General features: G+C 38.0%; 2 protein-coding genes across 2 annotated transcripts; both read left to right on the top strand.

The window, feature by feature from the left end:
* Positions 1 to 21,604: 21,604 nt before the first annotated feature.
* LOC110751271 (UDP-glycosyltransferase 708G1-like) lies at positions 21,605 to 23,283 on the top strand. Its single transcript, XM_021951709.2, has one exon. The coding sequence runs from the start codon at positions 21,682 to 21,684 to the stop codon at positions 23,167 to 23,169; it is 1,488 nt and encodes a 495-aa protein (XP_021807401.2). The 5' UTR covers positions 21,605 to 21,681; the 3' UTR covers positions 23,170 to 23,283.
* Positions 23,284 to 23,765: 482 nt separating this feature from the next.
* Positions 23,766 to 25,049, top strand: LOC110751389 (uncharacterized). The gene is made up of 4 exons (XM_021951849.2): positions 23,766 to 24,114; positions 24,268 to 24,357; positions 24,447 to 24,543; positions 24,746 to 25,049. Exons 1-4 carry the CDS (start codon positions 23,805 to 23,807, stop codon positions 24,885 to 24,887), a joined length of 639 nt encoding a protein of 212 aa, XP_021807541.2. The 5' UTR covers positions 23,766 to 23,804; the 3' UTR covers positions 24,888 to 25,049.
* The last annotated feature ends 192 nt before the right edge of the window (positions 25,050 to 25,241 follow it).

The following is a 25,241-nucleotide window of genomic DNA, read 5'->3' as shown; positions in this document are numbered from 1 at the left end:
AAGATTGGAGTAAATAGACCACACCCGAGGGGTGTTAGCCAAAGGCCCTCTGTTGCATTCCTAAAAGGACACAAATTAATGTGCAAACAACCAATTAAAAATACCCGCAAGTGCACGAATCTAATGAAGTATAGATTATGTAAGTACGGGGTCGATCCCACGAAGAACTTGTCGGTTTCCTATAAGTTCTAATTTGAGTACGTAAAGAACACTAATTTTACACAACACACAAACACAATACAAATTGGAAACTAAAAATGAAGTAAGGAAGATAAAAGAAATGAAACAACACAAGAAAACAAAGAAAAACACAAACAGCACTTTCTATCACCCGTTTATCACCATTTGGACAGATTCGTTTCTCTGTTTTTCAGTTTCGACCTCTGTCCAGTTTTTGACCTATAACTTTCCAACCGTTTATCTAAAATTCACGTTCTTTATACGGTTGGAATCAGCACAGAAAATGCAAGAACACAACGCGGACCAAAAGCCCAAAACAATTACGGAAACAAACAAAATTCAGTGACAAAGACACAAAACGTGTCAAACACGCAACTCACACACACATTGGGGGGGTTTTTTGATTTGGTTCAAGTGACCTATTTCTATTGCATGAAAGTAAATGGACTTTGAATTTAAATGTGAATGGCAGAGATGAATTATCAAAATGTGAAATTAAAATGTAACAAACACTAGGGTTTCGGAATCCACCCTAAACAATTCTACCCATGTTCATGGATACTCAAGTGATGAACTCTAAATGTATTGATGAAGATGTTCGCAATCAAGACCATGGGTCGTGGCTCAAGACGCATTGATTCTCTCTAATATACGTAAAGTGCATGGTTCGTGCTACAATACTTGTGCCCTCCTCATAACCGAACCTAGGTATGGTTCGTACTTCGATTCGATTGCAAGGAAAACCCATTAAGTTCAAAGAGAATATGAACATCACAAGAACCCTAATAGCATGGTGTTTATATTAGGTATTCAAGAAACCAATTCACATGGATGGTTCTTACTCCATCCATCTATTGCTTAGGAAAATATGAAGATACACATAATCCCAACAACCTCAAGAAGCATGCTTTCAAAGGTAATCAATCAAGGAAAACACACATCAAGGATAGATTAATTTGGTGAATTGGAATTCATCAATTGTTGTCAAGAAACCAATTCACATGATGCTCACTTAAACAAGTTCAATCATTTGTTGCTAATTAGAAATTGTGTTCTTGGTTATCTTACACAACTTCTCAACTTTAGCTACATGCATACAACCTAAGGTGATTAAGCAAAGGAAGCAAACACATATCATAAAATTCAATTAGTGAATGGGGTTCATCAACAACATCTAGAAATTCATACACTCAAGCATCAAAACAATAAGGTAATCATGTTTAGGGCTTCAACCTAAGCCCTAGCTATGGAGTTTAGTTGCTCATACTTATTCCAAATACAAACTCGAAATATAACTAGAAGGAGTTTACAGATTTGGAAATGATGAAAGCTTGAAGTCTTCAATGGTGGAAGTCTTCTCCTTTCTTCCTTGGCTGCACCTCCTTCTCCTTCCTTGCTCTTAGCTCCCCAAAAGCTGCTCTCAAGTTGTGTAGAATGTGGAATAGCCTGATTTCCCACGATCCAAAGGCTCCCAATATCAGATTGCAATTTTGACTTCTCCTCCCTCTCTCCTCCTTTCCAGCTTTTACCTTTTAATATAAAACTACCACCTTTGATAAAGCCTTAGCCCATTGTCCCCTTGCCATGATGGAGCTTTGACTTCACAAAGATGCCAAAAGCTCAGAAAATATCTATTTTACAAATGTAATTCCTTGTTACCAAGAGTTATGGTAACAAGAAGTTAAGATGACACAAGGGAGGTAAAAGCTGGCCAAATCCGGATTTCCAGAACTGTGGTAACATGATGGATTGGTTGGATAGGCAATACTTGTCCAATGGAGCTCAAATTTGGATATGTTGTAGTTAACATCCATTGGAACAAGTCTCATGAAGATCATGACCTCATCCGAGCACCAGAGCATGTTGATCCCAGGCCAAGAAGTTGACCTACGAAAATGAACAAAAACAGAATTTATAACTAATAATGCACTTTTAGCTCATTTTCATCCCAACCAAGGCAAAATCTAAGAAAACACAAAAAGGAAGTAAAAAGCTATAAAATGTCAAGAACTAACTCAAAATAGTGGGTGAATAACATGAAAAATCATGTGTAAAAATGAACCGAACAAACTTCCCAAACTTATCTTTTGCTAGTCCTCGAGCAAAACAGAAACTAAAACAAGACTCGAAACAAAACTTTTCGAACACTTTCCAAAGAGAGAGTGACTTATGCAAATGACTCAAAAATTTTCACAAGAAAAACTTAGTTTAGACATTAGTCACAAGGCGGCAAAGTTCAGAACACAACATGCTCAAGTGTAGTAGTGTGATGGCCAAATGAAACTCATTCTCCAATTTCAGTTTTCACACAACTTCAAAAAATCATACCAAGCACAAATGTAACTTCAAATCTCACCAAAGTTGTCCTCTCACAAATGAATCACTCGGGAGAGGGTTACAATGCATCACTCAATAATAGACATGAGAATAGAGTTAAACCATAAGGGACTTAACTCAAAATTAGCAAGCTGAAAAACATGCATGAATATGATCTCAAGAAGGATGCTAAACACTCAAAAGCTGAAAAATGTGTGCAAATCAACCACATGACATTTAGGATCAATTTAGGTCTTTATTATAGGTTGTAATGGGGCTAAGGGTGCAAGGTGAGTAAGAAATGAAGGATATGGATACAACAAAGTCCAAGGAACTCACAATGTAAGAGCATATAATCGTTGACTAAAAGACTTTGAAACATCACGCTTAAGATTTTCAATTTTTTTTTTTTTTTTTTTTTAGGGGTGATCAAATAGACCACAAAGCCTTGTACCTCCACTAATTATGATTCACACTCCTTCCTTCCATTCGAACAACCAAGAAACATGGAATTGGATTTGAAACCATTGCCACTTAACCACAACTTTTCTCTTTTCTTTCACCCTTTGAGTGAAGTACTCTTTTTTTTTTTTTTTTTTTTTTTTTTGAAATGTAATAACCCTTCCCAAACTTAGCATGAAAAACATATCTAAATTAAAGCTCATGAGTTCCTTAGAAAGGTATATTCTTGTTTTTCAGGCTAAGGCTAGAAGTAAAAATTGGTTACTTGAAAGAAAAGGCTTACATACATATAGGCTCAAGGTGGTTAACAATGGAAAATCATGCTTAAGCATGCATACGGTTAGCTTGAAAGGCACAAACGGTCCAAAGAGGGCCTCAATATCATTTCTCAAATGTCATGTAATCAAATTGCACAAGAATGAGTGACTTTTAAGTGCTCAACCAAATCAATGAATAATGAGATCAAACAACAACTCGGATGACAAGAAAATAAGAATATGTGTATAACACTCATGAATTGAAGCAAAAGGCTCAAAGCTCACATTATATGGTTATACAAGTCTAATTCATGCTTGATACAATTCTTTGGATCATGCAAATCCCTCAACTGGAGAATTATGAAACAAATGGCAAGTGCATAGAGGGTTTCAAACATATCATGCTAGAACGATGCCATTTAGTGAATAACAAATTATTATTATTATTAATTTTTTTTTTTTAGCATTTTCAATCAAGTCATGTAAACATTCATCACAATCTCATCGTATATGTCCGGAAAGTGACTTGAAAACAAAAAGACTCAAAACAGAAAAGAAAACAAAATAAAAGAAAGCAAGAGTTTAAGTGAAACGAAAAAGACTTGCTATCCCTTCCCAAACTTAAAAATAAACATTGTCCTCAATGTTAAAGAACTTAGGCATCAACAATGTTATAACAAGAAATAAAGGGAATAAAGCAAGTAAAAACAAGAACAAACAAGAAATACAACTACAACACGGCTGCAAAACAAAACGAAACAAAACAAAACAAAACCAAACTGAACCAAACAAAACAAAACAAAACAAGCAGAACAGTAAGCCCTAACAACAGTCCTACGCACGCAAAAATCCAACCCAAAGAAACGCACAAACCAAAATGAAAGCCCAACCCAAAGGAAAGCCCAAAAGCGAAGGAAGTATATAAAACAAAGAAACTGAGTCAGAAACACAAAGAGCGAGGACTCAGAAAAATAATAAAAAAAAGTGGGCCCTGATGTCTCGGCTCCTGTGAGTCACGGGATACAAAGTGAGAGACGTGCCGACAAGCAGAGGTCTCTCTCACGGTCCCAAGCCAGAATTATTGCCTTCATAGGAAGGCGTGACGACTTTCGTTTCTTGAAAGCGCTGAAAGGCGGAAATGCAATTAAAGGGGTTGGGGGACAGGTGAGGCGATAGAGGGGGATAGGCCGCAAGGGCCGCGCCAAACCAGAAGCGCAGTGGCTAGGGTTACGTAGAAACTAACTCTATAAAAGAAGAAGAGAAAGAGTTGGGGCAAAACACACAAAACTCAGAAACACACAAAAGAGAAAAGCAAGAACAAAAGAAAAGAAAGTTCAAATGGCCTCTTCCTACCCATTCTCGCTGGATCTCAACCTAGCTCAACCAACTCAGACTCAGGGCCAAGCAGTGGCACCAGTGTGGATGCCCTACTTTGCCTCAGCACGGGGGCACGTGACAGTGAATGACTCGATACTGCTGGACAACGATGTTGCCCTTGGAGTTGCTAGAAATCTAGTGACTCCCAAGGATATACGGGTGCTGGGATCAAGGGATGACAACCGGGTCGTGAGCGATGCTCTGGCACTAAGCGTGCAAAGCACAGCAACAGTCGCAAGTGTGGGTCATCGCCTAATTGCGAAGTCCCATGAGGTGGAGGTGCTAAGAGGTCAGTTGGCGGCAGAGCGAAGTATGGTTGAAGAGTGCCAGAGTATTATTAAAAGTTTAAAAACAGAAAGGGCAAGGATACTAGAGGTGAATCGACACCAGCTGGAGGCGTTGCGGGAAGAGAACAAAAATCTCTCAAAGATGGTAAGTGTTTACGCCCATGACATGAGAAAGCAGCTGGAGGACATAGACCGACCGGGAAAACGCAAGAAAACAGACCGCGAGAGTGGTTACGCTCAAGCTAAGAATGCAATCTTTGGGAGCTCGAGTGATGAGCCCCAAGAGGCTGTGCGTGAAGCCCCGGAAGTGGATAGCCAAAGGGCTAAACTCAAGGGTCCTATGGTCGAGACACCGAGCACTGGAAAAAAATGATTCTAGTGTATTATTGGTGTGCCTGTTTGTCTTTGCCTTTCGGTGAAATTTTTTTTTTTTTTTTTTCAATTTCTCGTTTTCGGAAATAAAAGAAAAGAAAGTTGCAAAAGACAAAGAAGAAAAACAAAACGCACTTCCCAAACTTGAATAAAGGGAATGCGACAAACTAAAAAGAAACAAAGCACACTTCCCCAACGGAAATAAAACAAAGACGACAAACTAAAAAGAAATCAAAACACAATGCACCAGAAAACAGGGAGGGAAAGAAAGTAAAGTGAAAGCAGAAATGCTTCCCTGTTTAACTTGACTCATCCGCAAATTGCTCCGGAAATACAAAGTGGTGTCGGCTCCCCTATGAGAATAAGTCTATTTAAACCACTTCTCGGTTGAAAGAATGAGCATCCTGCATTTCAACCTGCAAACTCAAGAAAAACCATCAAAAAGCCCAGACAGAAAAATCAATGGCATCCCCAGATATGCTTGTTGATGACCTTAACCTTGAGTTGTCGCTTGCACCACCAAATGCCCAGATACGGGCTCCTCCAAACCCTATCTTCCCAAACTCCTCATACCATCATGGCTCGGCCTCAAACTTCTCTGAGGTGGTGTCGCGAAGGGCAGTAATGCCGGAGGGCATGACTGTCAGCAGACTTACAGTTGCAGATCATCTGCATGTGGCGCAGAGGTCTGACCAGATGGCAGTGGACGAGTCCCACAATCTAACCGTGCTCAACGCGGTCTCGGCCACAAATTTGGGCATGCGCCTACTGGCGAGAACACGAGAGTGCGGGGCACTGAGTGAGGAGGTGGCGGCCCTGAAAGCTCTGGTGGCGGACCTGCAGAAGCGGCTCTACAGTGCCAGCCAGCATGTAGAGATGCTGCAAAAGAGGAATGAAGATCATGTAGAGCTGTTGCAGGTTCTACAAGCAAGAACAGACAGAGGCAATTAGCAGAAGCCTCAGGTGGTGCAAAATGCAACAATGAACATGTGATTGAGAAATTTATGTTTTTTTTTTTGTTTTTTTTTTGTTTTTCAAGTTTGTGTTTGGAATCACATGTATGGAATGAAATAAACATTTGAGCCAAAGTTCAGTGTGTGCAATCATGAAGCAATTTACTTCCCAAACTTAACAACAAAATAGAAACACAAACAAGTAAAGGAAAGTAAAAGTAAGAAAAACAAAGAGAAACAACAAGAAAATCGAAATTACCTTGGTTGGAGATTGAAATCCTAACTCAAAAGGAAAATAAATAAATAAAGTAAAATAAAAGTAAGTTTGAGTCTAGAGAAACTCCACTTTGAAGCGATTAGGACGACAACAAACTTCTTCTATTCACCTTGGGTTGCCTCCCAAGAAGCGCTAAGTTTAAAGTCTTTTGCCGGACTTCCAACATACTTGGGTCACTTGGGGGGTTTTGGCTCAATCGCCTCCTTGTGCCGAACATGAAGTTTCTTCAAATCCCTTTGCCATCTAATCAACCCATTTCGTATTCTTTTCTTTTTATGCACATGAGTAGGTTTCAAAAGCAATTTTAAGCGCTCTTCAATACGTGGATTAGATGGAGGAGGCACATATTTAGGGTCGGGTGGCCTTCTCATTTGAGTAGAAGGAGTGACATTGAACATATGATTGGTGCTTGGAACATGGATGTTCAGCTTGTCTTCCTTTAGTACTTCAAAAACAGAATATGGCATTAGATTAATTGAAGCACCGAAATCAATTAAAGGTTCCTCAAACAATTTATCACCAACTATACAAGGAATTGTGAAACTTCCTGGATCTTGCAAATTGGGAGGAAGCTTCCTTTGCAAAACAGCAGAAACCTCTTCCGTTAATGCAACAGTTTCGCATTCCTTGAGCTTGTTTGCATCCAAGGAAGGAATATTGACTTGCACTTGCTTGAAAGTTTCCAATATGTCCTTGGCATGTTGATTTTCCCTAGAACTCATCAACCTGTGAGGAAAAGGAGCATGTAAGATATCTTCATCAGTAGGTTCACGACTTACCTTCTCCTTTCTTGCCCTTCTTGCAAGTTCATGCTTTGGGATCCACTCAGGTGAAGATGCTGCTTGTTTATCTTCCCCCTTGTTGATTTCATCCTTTTCCTTAGGCTCAATCACTTGCTCAACCTGCATTTCATCAACATTGTGAATCAAATTTTTAGAACCATCAATTTCACCAATTACCTTACCAGTTCTCAAGGTAACTGCTTGAACATGCTCACGCCCATTTTGTATCACTGTTTGGCTAGACATTATCCTAGCTTCCCTTTGACTCAAAGATGTGACAATTTGCCCCACTTGATTTTCTAGATTGGCAATGGCCTTAACCATTTTCTGCATGTGGGTATCATTCCTCTGCATATGGGTGTCATTCCTCTGTATGATGAAACTATCTGTGTGTCTAACCATTGAAGCAACAATTTCTTCCAAAGTTGGTCCTTGAGGTGGTTGGTGAGATTGACTAAGTGGTGGTGGATTATAAAATTGGGGTTGACCATAAGGTGGACAAGTATTATGTTGGCCTTGATATGGTTGATATGACCCTTGTTGAAAATTTGGATTGTCGGTCCACCAGAAGTTTGAATTATTTCTCCACTCCGAATTGTATGTTTGTCGGAAATATTCATTCATAGGCAATTCATTATGAAATGAGCCAAAAACATTTGCTTCTTCCATCACAAATTTATTGGAGTATTCTTACATAGTAAGTTCCACAATTTCAGTTGCGGCTGCCATTGGAGATGGTGGAGGTGACTCCTCGGATGTTCCTGTAAGAAAAAGAAACAAAAACAAATCAAGATAAAATGAAACAACAATCAATAAACAAAAATAAAAATAAGTACTCTAAACATACTCAAACAAAACAAATAAGCAACCGTGCCAGTTCCCCGGCAACGGCGCCAAAAATTGTTGCATTCCTAAAAGGACACAAATTAATGTGCAAACAACCAATTAAAAATACCCGCAAGTGCACGAATCTAATGAAGTATAGATTATGTAAGTACGGGGTCGATCCCACGAAGAACTTGTCGGTTTCCTATAAGTTCTAATTTGAGTACGTAAAGAACACTAATTTTACACAACACACAAACACAATACAAATTGGAAACTAAAAATGAAGTAAGGAAGATAAAAGAAATGAAACAACACAAGAAAACAAAGAAAAACACAAACAGCACTTTCTATCACCCGTTTATCACCATTTGGACAGATTCGTTTCTCTGTTTTTCAGTTTCGACCTCTGTCCAGTTTTTGACCTATAACTTTCCAACCGTTTATCCAAAATTCACGTTCTTTATACGGTTGGAATCAGCACAGAAAATGCAAGAACACAACGCGGACCAAAAGCCCAAAACAATTACGGAAACAAACAAATTTCAGTGACAAAGACACAAAACGTGTCAAACACGCAACTCACACACACATTGGGGGGGTTTTTTGATTTGGTTCAAGTGACCTATTTCTATTGCATGAAAGTAAATGGACTTTGAATTTAAATGTGAATGGCAGAGATGAATTATCAAAATGTGAAATTAAAATGTAACAAACACTAGGGTTTCGGAATCCACCCTAAACAATTCTACCCATGTTCATGGATACTCAAGTGATGAACTCTAAATGTATTGATGAAGATGTTCGCAATCAAGACCATGGGTCGTGGCTCAAGACGCATTGATTCTCTCTAATATACGTAAAGTGCATGGTTCGTGCTACAATACTTGTGCCCTCCTCATAACCGAACCTAGGTATGGTTCGTACTTCGATTCGATTGCAAGGAAAACCCATTAAGTTCAAAGAGAATATGAACATCACAAGAACCCTAATAGCATGGTGTTTACATTAGGTATTCAAGAAACCAATTCACATGTATGGTTCTTACTCCATCCATCTATTGCTTAGGAAAACATGAAGATACACATAATCCCAACAACCTCAAGAAGCATGCTTTCAAAGGTAATCAATCAAGGAAAACACACATCAAGGATAGATTAATTTGGTGAATTGGAATTCATCAATTGTTGTCAAGAAACCAATTCACATGATGCTCACTTAAACAAGTTCAATCATTTGTTGCTAATTAGAAATTGTGTTCTTGGTTATCTTACACAACTTCTCAACTTTAGCTACATGCATACAACCTAAGGTGATTAAGCAAAGGAAGCAAACACATATCATAAAATTCAATTAGTGAATGGGGTTCATCAACAACATCTAGAAATTCATACACTCAAGCATCAAAACAATAAGGTAATCATGTTTAGGGCTTCAACCTAAGCCCTAGCTATGGAGTTTAGTTGCTCATACTTATTCCAAATACAAACTCGAAATATAACTAGAAGGAGTTTACAGATTTGGAAATGATGAAAGCTTGAAGTCTTCAATGGTGGAAGTCTTCTCCTTTCTTCCTTGGCTGCACCTCCTTCTCCTTCCTTGCTCTTAGCTCCCCAAAAGCTGCTCTCAAGTTGTGTAGAATGTGGAATAGCCTGATTTCCCACGATCCAAAGGCTCCCAATATCAGATTGCAATTTTGACTTCTCCTCCCTCTCTCCTCCTTTCCAGCTTTTACCTTTTAATATAAAACTACCACCTTTGATAAAGCCTTAGCCCATTGTCCCCTTGCCATGATGGAGCTTTGACTTCACAAAGATGCCAAAAGCTCAGAAAATATCTATTTTACAAATGTAATTCCTTGTTACCAAGAGTTATGGTAACAAGAAGTTAAGATGACACAAGGGAGGTAAAAGCTGGCCAAATCCGGATTTCCAGAACTGTGGTAACATGATGGATTGGTTGGATAGGCAATACTTGTCCAATGGAGCTCAAATTTGGATATGTTGTAGTTAACATCCATTGGAACAAGTCTCATGAAGATCATGACCTCATCCGAGCACCAGAGCATGTTGATCCCAGGCCAAGAAGTTGACCTACGAAAATGAACAAAAACAGAATTTATAACTAATAATGCACTTTTAGCTCATTTTCATCCCAACCAAGGCAAAATCTAAGAAAACACAAAAAGGAAGTAAAAAGCTATAAAATGTCAAGAACTAACTCAAAATAGTGGGTGAATAACATGAAAAATCATGTGTAAAAATGAACCGAACACCCTCCGATGCCTAAGTTAGGTTGAATGAATTTAGGAGAAATAATAGCTAAAAAAATGGTACAGAGATGTATTTATGGTGTGAATCGGGCAACCAGAGCCAAGTGTGGTGGCCGGAGCCGTGTATGTAAGAATATGGATAGATGAGAGAGATATGGTTGGCGGCGGTGGTGTTGCCAACGGTTAGGGAGAGAGAGAATGTAGAGTTTCAGGTATTTTTCTATGATTTTAGAAGTACCTTGAATGTTTGGTGTAGCCGTGTATTTATAAGCTCCTTGTGTGCTAGGATTTTGCAAACAATAAACTCTATTTGGAATGAGTTTATTCTTTCCCCAAATTGTAGAGATTGAGTCCATTAGGGATTTGATTAGGATCAAAGCTCCTAATTTGATGATGATGTCTCCAAATAAGAATAATATCTTAATTAGTGATATTATCTCTTTAAATAAAGATAATATCCCATAATAAAGATAATTGTTGGGGTCTTTTTTCATCGGAAAACTTGTCCAGGCTTGTTCATTCTTGGACCACCATAGAATGGTGAATTAGGCATTCGTTGCCCCTTTTTCTGAGTTAGTGAAAACTAGATGTCTGCCGCGCAAATCTCACGGCCTAGAGTTCCGGGCCGAGGGGATATGCGTTGACACGCGGCTTCTTGCTTTTGGGTGCGGTGCGGTTGTGCGCGGGCGTGCCAGCACGGTTTACCGTGCGTCGAGATGTTGATGAGCGTAGGATGGATAAGTGGTGCGCCTGTTTGAACTCGTCTTCTAATCAAACGATTGTAGCCGAGAGAGGAACTAGTCTCGGCTGTTAGGTTCACGGCCTGAACTACAAGGCCGTTGAGTGATGGTGTTGGTAGTGGGTTTTGGGCGGTGCTCCAGCGCGTTGCTCAGGGAGCGACGGTCGTATGATATATGGGGTGAGTGAACGAATAACAGGGATGGTGCTCCGACGCCTTGAAAATCAAGGGTCGTATGATATATTGATGAATGAATTTTCCTTACAGTCTAACACTACTCCTTGAAAGCAAGTAAAGATATTGAAAGTGCATTACAGGAAAAAATAAGTTGCTCCGTGAGAGGCTTTGGTTTGGTGTTTGAACCCTTTGAATGTAGCTTGAGCCTTGTATTTATAGGAAGAGTTCCTGGAGGAGTAATCGAGGCTGAAAATCTGCATGGTAGAGCCTGATTAGAGCAAGTGGGTAGTCCAATCGACATTTGGGATCGTGAAGTATGGTGGTGTGACCCCATAAATCCTGGTGAATCTCGGCCGCCGCCCCGATCATGAACTCTGCGCTTCTGGCCGTGGAGACGCATTTATGGCCTTGATAGCTGGTGACCTATTCTCTCAAGCTGCAAGGATTCTTGTGAGAATGTCTACGTCTAATCACTCTGTCTTCTGTCGCCAAAACCTGACTTCAGTCACTTCCCACCTTCCCTCATGCATTAAATGCTTATTTGTGGCCAGTGGGTTTGCTGCATTAAACAGGCACTACTTCATTAAATGAAGCATGGGTCCCTGCTATCACGTGATGATCTGACTTTAATATTTTTGGCCGCGATTTTGCTCGGCCTCGGCCTCGGCCCGCAATCGAGGCCGAGATGAACATGCCTTAGCGTTTTTCTTTTATCTTCAGGAAGGCAAAGCACCTTGGCGAAACGCTGCGTTTTAGCTTCTCGAGAAAGTACTAGGGTCGAGAAAAAGGGCTCCTTCGGCCAGTTCATGGCCGTGATTTATTAGGCACAAACACTAGACCCAAAGCATCCCGAAGGAGAAACAAGTCCTAGTGGAGTACTCTGTTGTTCTTCCAGGGGCTCCATATTTTGTGTTGACGTTTCCGGCAGCTCTGAAAATGGGTGAAGATGATTTGCTGATGTTGAACTGAGATTATATGAGCTTGGCATGAAAGCTTGGAGTGTGAAAGCTAAAGACCCACAAGTTTAGCACATGAGAATGCTTGTGCTTGGCTTGGTGTTTGATATGCTTTAGTTTGGGTGTTGAGAATTTGTTGTTTGAAGCTATGGCTATGGTGATTTAAGAGTTTCAAAAGAAGGAGAATAGAAGGAAAAGCTTGATGCTTGAAGGATATGGTGTTTATAGCTTGGTAGAGTATGAGGAGGAAGGAAAGGCTTGGAGTTATGCTTGGTGAGGCTTTATAGAGAAGATGATGGATTTCAAGGATAAGAAATTAGGAGACATGGTTGTAATGGCTGCTAGGAGTTTGCAACAGCTGAGAGAATTGGTCGATGGTCGCTGGGATGCTTGCAGCAACCAAAGGATGGAGGTTAATGGCTCAGGAATGACTATTATGGCTGCTAGAATGCTTGCAGCAGTTGAAGAAAGGTGCTCTGATGGTTGCTGGGGGTGCTTACAGCCACTCAGAGAAGTGGGTTCTCATGGTTGTTTAGAGGCTTGCAGTAACCCAGAGAAGTTGATTTTTGTCTGGGCAATGCCTAGTAATTTATAGAAGGTGAAGGCTCTCTTTGGTTTCCAATAGATAAAAGGAAGTGTTGAAACCATCCTATTTCCAATGGGTAAAAGGGAGCATTCAGACATTATTATTTAAAGCTAGGCATTGGAAAATGACTATTTCTTATGGGTGAAAGGATGGGTGAAAGGAAGTGTCAGAATTTGCTTGTTTCCAACGGGTAATTGAGAGTACTTGAAGAATATCTCATTTGCTCACCCACATTGGAGAACTCCATGTAATGTGCTTGGATTTTGGTGCTCTCAAGTAACTAGCTCAAAGTCTCCATTATCCATGAGCTTTCGTGGGTTTTGTGGACCTCCGTAACCTTCCACACCACAACCCCTCGTGCAAGCCCCATAAACCACATGACTTGGGTTCATGTGATTTGATAGATGATTGTCATAAGAAAAATGTATTAGCCTTGCATTGAGTTATTTGGCATGTGTTGCAGTAGCTTGGGCCTCTTATGATCAAGCTTAGTGACATATCGGAATTAAAGGAATAGATTTTTGGCATGACATGGATGCTATTAGAATTTGTATAAAAGCTTGCGTACATATTTATTTTGTCAAATTAATTCTTGAAAATATAATTGGAATTAATACATGACCAATTTATCCCTTATTTCGTACGTCATTGGGCTTTAAATGCTTTTGGGCTTGTCGTGACTTTTTGGGCCTCAACAATAATATCCCAATTTTTTGTGTCAATTATCTTACCAAAAAAAATGACTTAATTAATTTGACCTCAAAGATATTCTTCTTGTCCACGTGGTGTCTCATGATTGGAGGTTAAAATATTTGCTTCCACAACTGCCAACGTGGCACCTTCTACAATGCACCAGGTGCACTCATGCACCATTTGTCCTTTATGATGCTCCCAGATTTTTAAAAAAATTGGTTACCAGTTATACAAGTTATTGAGTTTCCACTTTTTGAAAATGCAATTGCATAAGGGTCATGCAATTATGCCATTCCTGTTTGGCAATTGGCATATGATTGGATAGTGATTTACAGTAGTTTGGATATGAGAATACCATAACATTGTAAGAGGATCCTAAAATTTATAAGTTACAAGATTTGGGTAGAGGTTTACAAATTTTTGAACCATGATTACAACATTAAGGTTCACCTAATCCATAATGTTGTAAATACTCATTTACAAGGATATGGATCCACATTACAAGGAATTGGTAACTCCGGATCATGAGGATGTAAATTGGGTCCTTATTCTAGTAAAATAAGGGTTTACAAGATTAAGGGCTGATTTTACAATTTTGGGATACGAGGGTACCAAAACATTGTAAAAAGAATCCCTAAACTCGTAACTTATAAGTTTTTGGTAACAATTTACAAGGTTTTGCTCATGGATTACAACGTTAGGGTTCACCAAATCCATAATGTTGTAAATCATATATTTACAAAAATATAGATCCATATTACAAAGGATTGGTAATAGTGGACATTAGGGATGTAAATTGGATCCTTATTCTAGTAACAATGGTTAAGGATGGATTTTACAATCTTATGGAACATAAATGTCCAAAATAGAGTAATACGAGACCTTAATATTGTAAATATTTGTGTTTACAAGTATAATGACCTAATTTACTTTCTTAAGGTCCCTAGGTACCTTAATATTGTACTAGATGTCTTTATCCTTTTAAATTACGATATTACAAGATTACGGATGGGTTTTACAATCTTCAGGAACATAACTATCCATAAAAGAGTAATACAAAACCTTAGTATTGTAAACACTCGAGTTTACAAGTATAAGGACCTAATTTACCTTCCGAATGTTCCCATTTACCCTAATATTGTACTACATGTCTTTATCTTTGTAAATTACGATATTACAAGATTAAGGATGCATTTTACAATCATATGGAACATAACTGTCCAAAACCGAGTAAAACAAGACCTTAATATAGTAAACGTTTGTGTTTACACGTATAAGGACTCAATTTACTTTCCTAATGTCCCTAGTTACCTTAATATTGTACTAGACGTCATTCTCTTTGTAAATTACGATATTACAAGATTAAGGATGAGTTTTACAATCTTCTGGAACATAACTATCCAAAATAGAGTAATACGAGACCTTAATATTGTAAACATTCATGTTTACAATACTAAGGACCCAATTTACCTTCCGAATGTTCCCCTTGACCCTAATATTGTACTACATGTCTTTATCTTTGTAAATTACGATATTACAAGATTAATGATGCATTTTACAATCATATGGAACATAACTGTCCAAAACCGAGTAAAACAAGACCTTAATATAGTAAACGTTTGTGTTTACACATATAAGGACTCAATTCACTTTCCTAATGTCCCTAGTTACCTTAATATTGTACTAGACGTCCTTCTCTTTGTAAATTACAATATTACAAGATTAAGGATGAGTTTTACAATCTCCTGGAACATAACTATCCAAAATAAAGTAATACGAGACCTTAATACATGTTTACAATACTAAGGACCCAATTTACCTTCCGAATGTTCCCATTTACCCTAATATTGTACTACATGTCTTTATCTTTGTAAATTACGATATTACAAGATTAAGGATGCATTTTACAATCATATGGAGCATAACTGTCCAAAACCGAGTAAAACAAGACCTTAATATAGTAAACGTTTGTGTTTACACGTATAAGGACTCAATTTACTTTCCTAATGTCCCTAGTTACCTTAATATTGTACTAGACGTCCTTCTCTTTGTAAATTACGATATTACAAGATTAAGGATGAGTTGTACTAGACGTCCTTCTCTTTATACGTTTATTGTGTTATTTAATTATAAATTAAATAGATGTTTACAAACTATTAACACAGGACAAAAATCGCATGTTTCTCACCAAAAAAAAATTATTAAATTTGGGGTTACAAAACTATTTCGAATGGGAAGTGAAATCCTGTGGAAAACGAAGTCAAACATTAAGAAAATAGGCATGCATGCATGTTTGCAATTTCAAACATACGGTTTGTCAATTGCATTATACTTGTCCAATTTCCTACACACTGTTTGTCAAATGCATTATGCTTGTTCAATTTCCAACTCACTATTTGTCAATTGAGTTATTTCATTTTCCTTCTAGGTGAGCCAATCTATCAGTGCCCTTTCCATCTTATGGTCACTTCCTTTCAAATTAACTCATTTAATCCATTCACATACAACAATAGACGATCATATTTGACATCATTATAGAATAAGTTTGTAGCATCAAACAAGTTACATAAGTTCAAATCTACCACAAAATATATAATCTCACTTATGAACGTATACCACAAAGACAAAATACTCATAATACAATTTATGTTTTCTTCCTTAGCCTTAGCCTCTTACTAATAGGACGTGGTTCTGGTTCCGGCAAAGAGGTCTTGCGTTTTTGTGGTGATGCTTTGCCTTTCCCTTTAATTGCAGCTGCTTTTTCTTTGGAATGCACCGCCCCTCCTTTAAATTTTGTTTTCACCACAGCTCATTTTCCCTTTGTGTTAGGGGGTGGTGACTTGGTTGTGGTCTCCTCCACTAATACCTCATCTTCCTCGTCATCCTGGTCATTTTCTGGGTCATTTTCGTTCTCGTCCCCGTTTTCCTCGACCTCCTCATCCTCCTCATCCTCCTTACCATCCTCGCAAGTGCACATTGTGAACAATAGCGCACATATTGAAAAATAGTAAAGGGTGCAAGTAAAGGATCTTGCCCACAAAGATTGGTTGTTAACGTTGTAAAATGGATCCATAAACATGTAAGTTACACAATTTAGGTAGTGATTTACAAGTTTTTGTACCACGATTACAATGTTAGGGTTCTATAATCTTTAGCATTGTAAATCCTTATTTTACAAGGATATGGATCCAAATTACAAAGAATAGGTAAGTCCGGACCATGAGGATGTAAATTGGGGTCCTTATTCTAGTAAAATTGGGGTCCTTCTCCAAAGTCTACATTTACCTTATCATTGTAAGAGGGATCATTTCAATTGTAAATCAGGATATTACAACGCTATGGATAAGGAAGAACCTCAAACCTGTAATCATGGTGCAAAAAATCATAAATGAGAACCCAAATCTTGTAATGTACGAGATTAAGGATCTCCGTTACGAGTTTTTGGAAAGCTTACGTCCAAAGCACTGTAATACGAGTCCTTAATGTTATAAACCATTGTATTTACAAGAATAAGTACCAATTTTACATCTCCAAGGTCCACAATTACCTTAACCATGTAATAGAGATCCATTCTATTGTAATTTATGACATTATAAGTTTATGGATACACTTTACAAGTTTATGGAACATGGAGGTCCAAAACATTTACTTCTCTAAGGTCCCCCCTTACATTAACATTATAAGAGAGATCATTTCTAATGTAAATTATAGTATTACAAGATTATGGATTATAAAGAACCTCAAAGTTGTAATTTATTTATTTATTCAGTATGCACTTACCATTAATTTTTTGACAACTGCTTTATGGTATGCAATTACCTTAGCCTGTTTGGCAATTGCATTACGATATGCAATTACCGTTGCCTGTTTGGCAATTGCATTACGGTATGCAATTACCGTCGCCTGTTTGGCAATTACATTACGGTATGCAATTACCATTGCCTATTTGACAATTGTATATATAGTATGTGAAATATGTTCAAATTTCTCCAAGGCCTTTGTACTTGGTTGTATAAAATGGGTCATTCAGGGTTGTAATCTTGGTGCAAAAATGCGTAAATTGGAACTCAAATCTTGTAATCCACGAGATTAATGATCCATTTTACATGTTTATGGAACGCTTATATCCAAAAATTTGTAGTTTATGAATGCACTTTATAAGTTTATGGAACGTTGACGTCCAAGTAATTGTAAAAAGGGTCTTTGATATTGTAAACCGTTGTGCTTACAAGAATAAGGACCACATTTACTTCTCCAATGTCCATCCTTACCTCAAAGAAACAAAAGTGTTAGTTCATAGAACACTAACTAATGCTTTGGTTTGTTTAGAAACAAACAAGAGCTTTTGTTTGATTTTTTTTTTTTTTTGAAGTGTCAAAATTATATTTTTCTATGCATACACTAATCTCAAAATACAACTTTATGGTACAATGCCCATTCACAATGCTAATGGGACGATTGTTTCAATTGGCACATAAACTATGATATAACAGTCAAATTTACTTTAAAAGCTTATTCTCAATGGTACTATATCCTCATCAAAGCCAACATAAACTTCATTCATGTAATTGAAAGTATTGTTCAATACATTCACTCTACAGAACCAATAATTATAAATCTAAAATCTTAAGTCATTATGTATATTTATATAATAAAAAATACAATTTCCAGATACAATGAAAATATTACAAATTCAAGTAGCCAAATAAATAGACTCCAAAATAGTATATTAGTCTTGTACTTGGCCTAATTCTTTACCAGAACCTGAAAAACAATCACAAAACTATCAATAAAATGAATGGAAACATAAAGCAATATGCTAATATGAAAACAATTAGAAATTCATCATTGTAAACAAAAAAAAAAGAACAAACCTGCAACATAATTAACTTGAATAGAAAGCAATATGCCAGTTTGGGGTAGAGATTTGTTCTTTTCTTTTTCCTTTTTTTACTTTTTGGATTGTATAACGATCATCAATCTTATAGGCTTTGAATATCAAACAAAAAAGTGCAACGAAAGCAGCCAAAAGCTGGGACCAGCTTCAACCATGTCTCCAATGCCATGTACAATGGCCTAGTGTTTGTCTTTACGTCCTCATTTTGTGATTCCAAACTTAACTATTCTTAGCACTATGCCAAGATTAGGCAAATAATACCACTTCCAATGTAGCATGATAGTTTTTAACATGCAGTTCATAATATATATATTCCTCATGCATTACTAAAATAAATAAATAAAATCCTCAACCATTCACCAAAATGAAAGACAGAGACAGAGATAAATTTGAAGGGAAAAAAAAAATTACCCTTATTAGATGCTGGGAAGGGTGGATGGCCCGCTAGTAGGAATACCTGCAAATCCAAAATCAAAATCAAAACAATACCTAACTGAAAAACATAATCAAAATCAATTTCAAATTAAGAAGCACAAGAAGAAGAGTGAGTCCCTTTCCCATGTAGAAGATATAGAAGTCGTGTAAATTAGGACTCTTCATATGTATGGTACCATTGATTGCAGTGAAGTTTCATGTTCAATGGGTTAGGAAGTCCTGTAAACATGAAAACATACAAGCCAAATAAAACAATAGTTATAGTTAACTACCCAAATAAGACTTTAGATGATGATAAAAAGAAACAAATAAATATCCAGTCTCGTGTACAAATTAGTGCCTCAACATTTTCAGGTTTGAGAGCACTACAACCTTATAACTTAAGCAATACCACCTTAAAACTTAAGTAAGAGTATATCAGCTAGCAAATGTAGCTTTGTATTGTAACCTGAATATCCATTGCTCTCATTTCCTTCTTTTAATGTATATATAACTAACCCTATCATGCATAGGCATTTGTTTACACTGACTCTTTTCTTCTCAACACTTGAAAGACTTAAAACAAGAGATGCTACAAGAAATCCCTTTTCTAACAGAATTGCTGGATGAACTGAATATAGAGGTGCACATCTCCCTTTTTAATAGAATACTTAGACTGTAAATCTAAGTCTACTTATCTAGCTTTTCGTTAGCTTGAATTGTATTTCACAAGGTATTTCGTTAGCTTGAATTGTATTTCACAAGGTATTTTTTTATCGAATAAAATATTATGAATTCTCCCCAATGTAAAAGCCAGTACCGAGTAGTTTCAGTTCATGCTAATGAAGATTACATTTTCAATACCAAGAGATTTGTTGAAGACTAAGCTAACTAATTCCAAAATACTGTAAGATGGTCTTGGATGATAAGTGGCTATTACAAATTTGAACTAATGAGAATCTAAAATCAACCCCTAGAGGGCTAGAGAGTTCAATGACTTCACACATTGCCAAATGTATATATATATATATATATATATATATATATATATATATATATATATATATATATATATATATATATATAATATGAGAATCATCTCACACATTCAAATTCATACATAAAAGAAGATAAATTCAAATTCATAAATTCACATCAATGATAACATTTTTGTTTTTTGTTTTTTGTTTTTGTGAATGCAGAGAAAAAGTTGGGAAAAAGAGGAGCACAGTTGTGATGGTGGACGGCTCACAAGTCGAAGAATTAGACGCATTAAGAGACAATGATCAATTGTTTATCTTTTGAAAATGAAAATGAAAATGATGTATGAATGATCACTAATCAGTTTCAGTCACTTTATCAATGAAATTCTATAGCGTAACTCATGTCAAAGATGAAGATTGGACAAAGAACTTACAACACCTACATTCTATGCTCTGTTGTTGAGCATCTCTAAAACTGCATAAGAAACTAAAGATATTACTCTACAATTCAGACTAAATTATCTCAAGCACAAAAATAATACATTATAAGAAGTCATGGATCTCAGGGGTTGTAATGGACACCAATTTGTTCCATTGTCGTGGAGGACAATAAATGTCTCAATCCTATCTCAAGTTCTAGATCATTATTTTAACATTAAGATCTCAAGTAAACAGAGTAAATAAAATTCCAAGTTATCAAACACAGAATACACACAGTTTACAAAACAGAAACCCGCAATATCTCTTCAAGGCTGAAATGGATGCTCCATCGTCTAGCATCTTCCTTCAAGAACCCAGTGCTTTTGGTTTGAACAATATGCAGTCTCAAGGCCATCAATTTAAAGTCCCATATCATTATCAAGAATGAACAACTCTCAAGCTTCCAACCCTCAAATTCAAATAATAAAAAAAGTAAGAAATTGGCAACGTATATCTGAGAGGGAGAAAGAGGAGAGGTGGGAGAGAGAACAATTCGAAAGAAAAAAAAACATAATTATAATTTCAAAAAATTACCAAATTCCTATATAAATCCAAAATATTACCAAAAAAAAATAAATAAGGACTTGCGATTCAATACCCAAATCATTAAACCCTAAATTAAAATAGGACATATAAATCATTTTGTTAGAAAGCCTAGACCAAAATTCAAAGTTGAAATACTCTATGCTATGATGCGAATCATCTAAATCGCACAGTTAGAAAGAGAGGGAGAAAATTAGAGTTCTTACCTGCCACAGAGAGGTTGAGAGAAAGCCATCCACAGAGATCCAGATGAGAGTGAGACAGAGAAATCATAACTATGAAAACCTAAAAAAACAAAACAAAGAAACCAGCGATGAAGCAGCAGCAACAAGGAAGATACCCAGACCAAAAACCCTAGAAAGGAGAACGAAATGAAGAAGGAGAAGAAGGAGCATGACCTACTTGAGAGGAGAGTAGATGTGGTCGCGGGCATCGTCTCGTCGTCACAGAAGGAGGAGAGGAGCTGATGTGGAAGGAATCGAACTCGAAGGGAAAGAAATGAAAAACCCAACCCTAAACTTGAAATGTCTCTTACTGAGAGAGCAAGTATTTTTGTATTTTTTATTTGGTTTTACCTGCAGCAACCAATTTAACCGGTAACCAACAATCAACGCTTTGGATTACCCCACATGCCCCATGTACTCATCCAATGGTCTATAATAAGTGGCGCATTAGTGCGCCAGGTGCACTGTAGAATTTTCCCTGCCAACGTCCCTATAGCTCATAAATGACTTGCATTTAAATGGAGAAGCAAAGCACATGGAAAAGAAGTCCTTGCTTTGCTTCAGACTTAACTTCTTTGCATATTTTAGATAAGCCAATTTTTCCCAACAAGCCACACCTCCCTCCCAAGATGACATCAGGCTCCGGTAGCCTCCTCCGAACCCCCGAAACTCATGTCGCTCTTTTCCCCAGCGCTGGCATGGGCCATTTGACACCTTTTCTACGACTTGCCGCATTATTGCTTGCCAGAAACCACTGCCCCCCACTGAAACTGACCCTCATCACCACCCACCCAACTGTGTCCCTAGCCGAGTCTTCTCTCATCTCTCGTTTCCTCTCAGCTTTCCCTGACCGAGTCACTCAAATGGACTTTCATCTTCTTCCTTTGGACCCTTCCACTGTCAACTCCACCGACCCATTTTGGCTCAAGTTCGAAGCCATTCGTCGCTCTGCTCACCTTCTCACTCCTCTGCTTTCCTCTCTGTCTCCACCTCCCTCTGCTCTCATCTACGACGTCAGTTTAATGGCCCCTGTTCTTCCCGTCATCCAAAGCCTCCCTTATCACCTCCCTGCTTACATTCTCTTCACCAGCTCAGCCAGAATGTTCTCTCTCTTTGCATCTTACCACAATTTGGTCGCATCCGCATTGACACCAGCTAACATCAACAACCCCACAATTCAATTTGGAGATGTTCTTGAAATCCCAGGAATTTTCCCGCCAATACCCAGATCGTCTGTGTCTCCATTGCTTCTTATCAGGAACAGTCTTTTTAGTAATATATTCTTAGAGGACGGTCCAAAGCTCAAAAATTTGAATGGGGTTTTGATCAATACGTTTGAAGGGCTAGAAGCAGAGGCATTGCATGCGCTTAACGGTGGAAAAGTAACTTTCAATGATGGGTTTGGGTTGCCCCCAGTTTTTCCCGTTGGGCCTTTTGTGCCCTGTGAGTTTGAGAAACTGCAGGGAGATGATGACCGCGACCAACTGAGAAACTGGCTTGATGATCAGCATGATGGGTCAGTGGTTTATGTGAGCTTCGGAAGCAGGACGGCCCTGTCAGGAGACCAAATCAGAGAGGTGGGTGATGGGCTGGTCAAAAGCGGGTTTAGGTTCTTGTGGGTGGTGAAGGAGAAGCTGGTCGACAGGGAAGAGGAAGAAGAAGAGGGCAATTTAGTAATTGGGCATGAAATTATGGAGAAACTGAAGGGCAGGGGGTTGGTAGTGAAAAGCTGGGTGGAGCAAGGAGAAATCTTGGGTCACAGAGCAGTGGGTGGTTTTGTGAGCCATTGTGGCTGGAACTCGGTGGTTGAGGCTGCATGGCATGGCGTTAGAGTTCTGGCTTGGCCACAGCACGGCGATCAAAAGATCAATGCAGAGGTGGTCGATAGGTGTGGGCTCGGGGTTTGGGCCAAAACTTGGCCTTGGGGCGGCGGCGAGAATGACAAGTTGGTGGTCAACGGAGAAGAGATTGGCGATAAGATCAAAGAACTGATGCAGAGTGAAGCTCTGAGAGTGCAAGCTGCAAGGATTGAGCAAGAGGCTAAGAAGACCGCTGGAGTTGGTGGGTGCCGTGAGAAAATGTTGAAGAGACTCATTGACGAGTGGAAGAAAAACTAATTATATGTAGAATCAATGTCGTGTTGTAGCTCTTCACCAAAAATGTTTTGGCAAAACTTTTCTCAGTTTGTTATGTCTGTTTTGGTAATAATAAAAGGAACCAAACTTTCTGAAGTTTCTGTGTGCTTTCATTTGGACCATTTCGCATGGATCACATGTTCTGTTACGTTATAGACCCACAAAGCATCAAAATATAATTGAGTTGAATAATTGTACCTGATTTTGGACAAAAACTTAGCTGTAACGGTTATCACTGTTTTGCTATCCGGTCAATAATGCCACATGAAAATGTTATCATGCGTGCCATAGCATTATTGAGTCGGGTGATGGCATAATATTGTTATCCCCTTTCATGGAAGTCTCTCCTGATTTTGGCAAGCTCTCTCTGTTTCTCCTCTGTCCCAAGTAATAAAAGCAAAACAGTCCTTAAAGATATCTGAGAGTTTTTGGACCATAATTGCATGGATGGCATGTGTTCAAGTGAAAGCAAATAAAACACCAGTTTCATACAAGCCGTTTTCTTGTTTTTGGGTTATGTCCTCAAACAAATTTACAAGTTATGCCCCCGAAAGTGTTAAGTAGCTGATAGTTTTTGTTTTTTTTTTGTGTGGCTGATATTAAGGGTAGATATTTATATGGCTCGTCCTTGTTATCCCTTGTTCGGCTCGGGCTGTGGCGGGCCAACAACAACCATGGTTTCCTCTTCTTCATTCTCAGCTCTCTCCCATCCTTCCTTTCAAATTCCATATATATGGAATTCTGAAAGGAAGGATCGGAGAGAGCTGAGAATGAGAAGAGGAAACCATGCTAGTTGTAGGCCCGCCACAGTCGTTGTTTCTTCTAGTTCTTGTCAAAGGTCTTCTCCTTCACCATCTCGCCGGGTTCTTCTTCATGGCTCTGTTTCTCTGGCTGCTTCAGCAGCCATTCTTCTCTGCTCAGGTCCAGGTATGTAGTTGAAAAGACCCAACAATTAATATGAGCTTTCTTCTTCTTCTTCTTCTTGCAAACTTTCAGATTTCATTAGATTATCATTTATATTTTAAGTAATTATGTGTTTAGAATAATGAAATTTTGTTGATGAGCAATTTGATGTTGCAGCTGAAGCCGGATTTCTATCAGGATCAACCGGGATGGAATCAATTCCTGGTCCTGAGTTGCCTCAAGTCGACTTTCTTAAGCGCTTCAATGGTTGGGTCCTCACTCACAGCTGATAACATTCATTTTTCAACTGGAGCACACTGAACAAGATTGATGAAAATGTTGTTTCATTCTTGCAGAAGAAAACCAGAAAAAGTATGCTGAGAATGATGCAAGATTCAAATCAACTCCATTGCTCAAGGGGCTACTAGAAAAATCCAAGCTGAACAAAGAAAGGTAATTTCTTGGCTGTCTGCTTAAGATCAAGCGCATATTGTTACCAAGTTTTGATACCATGTTAGACAACCATTTACGTTAAAAAATAAAGTTGTTAGGAAAGATTGTCAATATATATATATATATATATATATATCCTGTTTCTGCATGATTTTCATGAATCAGTTAGTTTCTAATGTTATATGAACTTGGAAATGTTCAGGAATAGTAAAGAAATTCAAGACAAGTACTGCATACGTGGGGCAGAGTGGGGAATTGGAGATTGCTCGGCAGAGGGAATGTCACCTGACGAGAAAGACAAGTTCATTGCTATGTTGAAGGAGAAGGCTGGTGTCAAGGATTGACTGAGAGACCCTGGTTTTGCTTTGTTTCAAGCTTAATTTCTTAGTCCTTAGATTTGTTTTTTCCATTTGAAGACCTTGATACGTGCCTTTGTAATATGAATACTTATACTGATCATGAGTTCTAGGAGCATACATTGTGACAATCAGTTCACAATTTGACAACTCAGTTTATCAAACCATGATATAGGAAAATCTTTTTATTTTTATTTTTTAATACAAGGATATTGGGGAAAGGAGAATCAAACCTATGACATCGAGAATAGAGGGGTGAATGCTCTTAAGCACTTGAACTACAATTCTATTACTAGAAAATCCTACTATTTGAGTGGGGGACTTGTTAAGACGTAATGAGGT

Source organism: Prunus avium, chromosome 1 (assembly GCF_965620075.1).
Source record: "Prunus avium chromosome 1, drPruAviu1.hap1.1, whole genome shotgun sequence".
NCBI classification, from domain to species: Eukaryota; Viridiplantae; Streptophyta; class Magnoliopsida; order Rosales; family Rosaceae; genus Prunus; species Prunus avium.
This window is presented reverse-complemented; position numbering and strand designations above follow the sequence as displayed.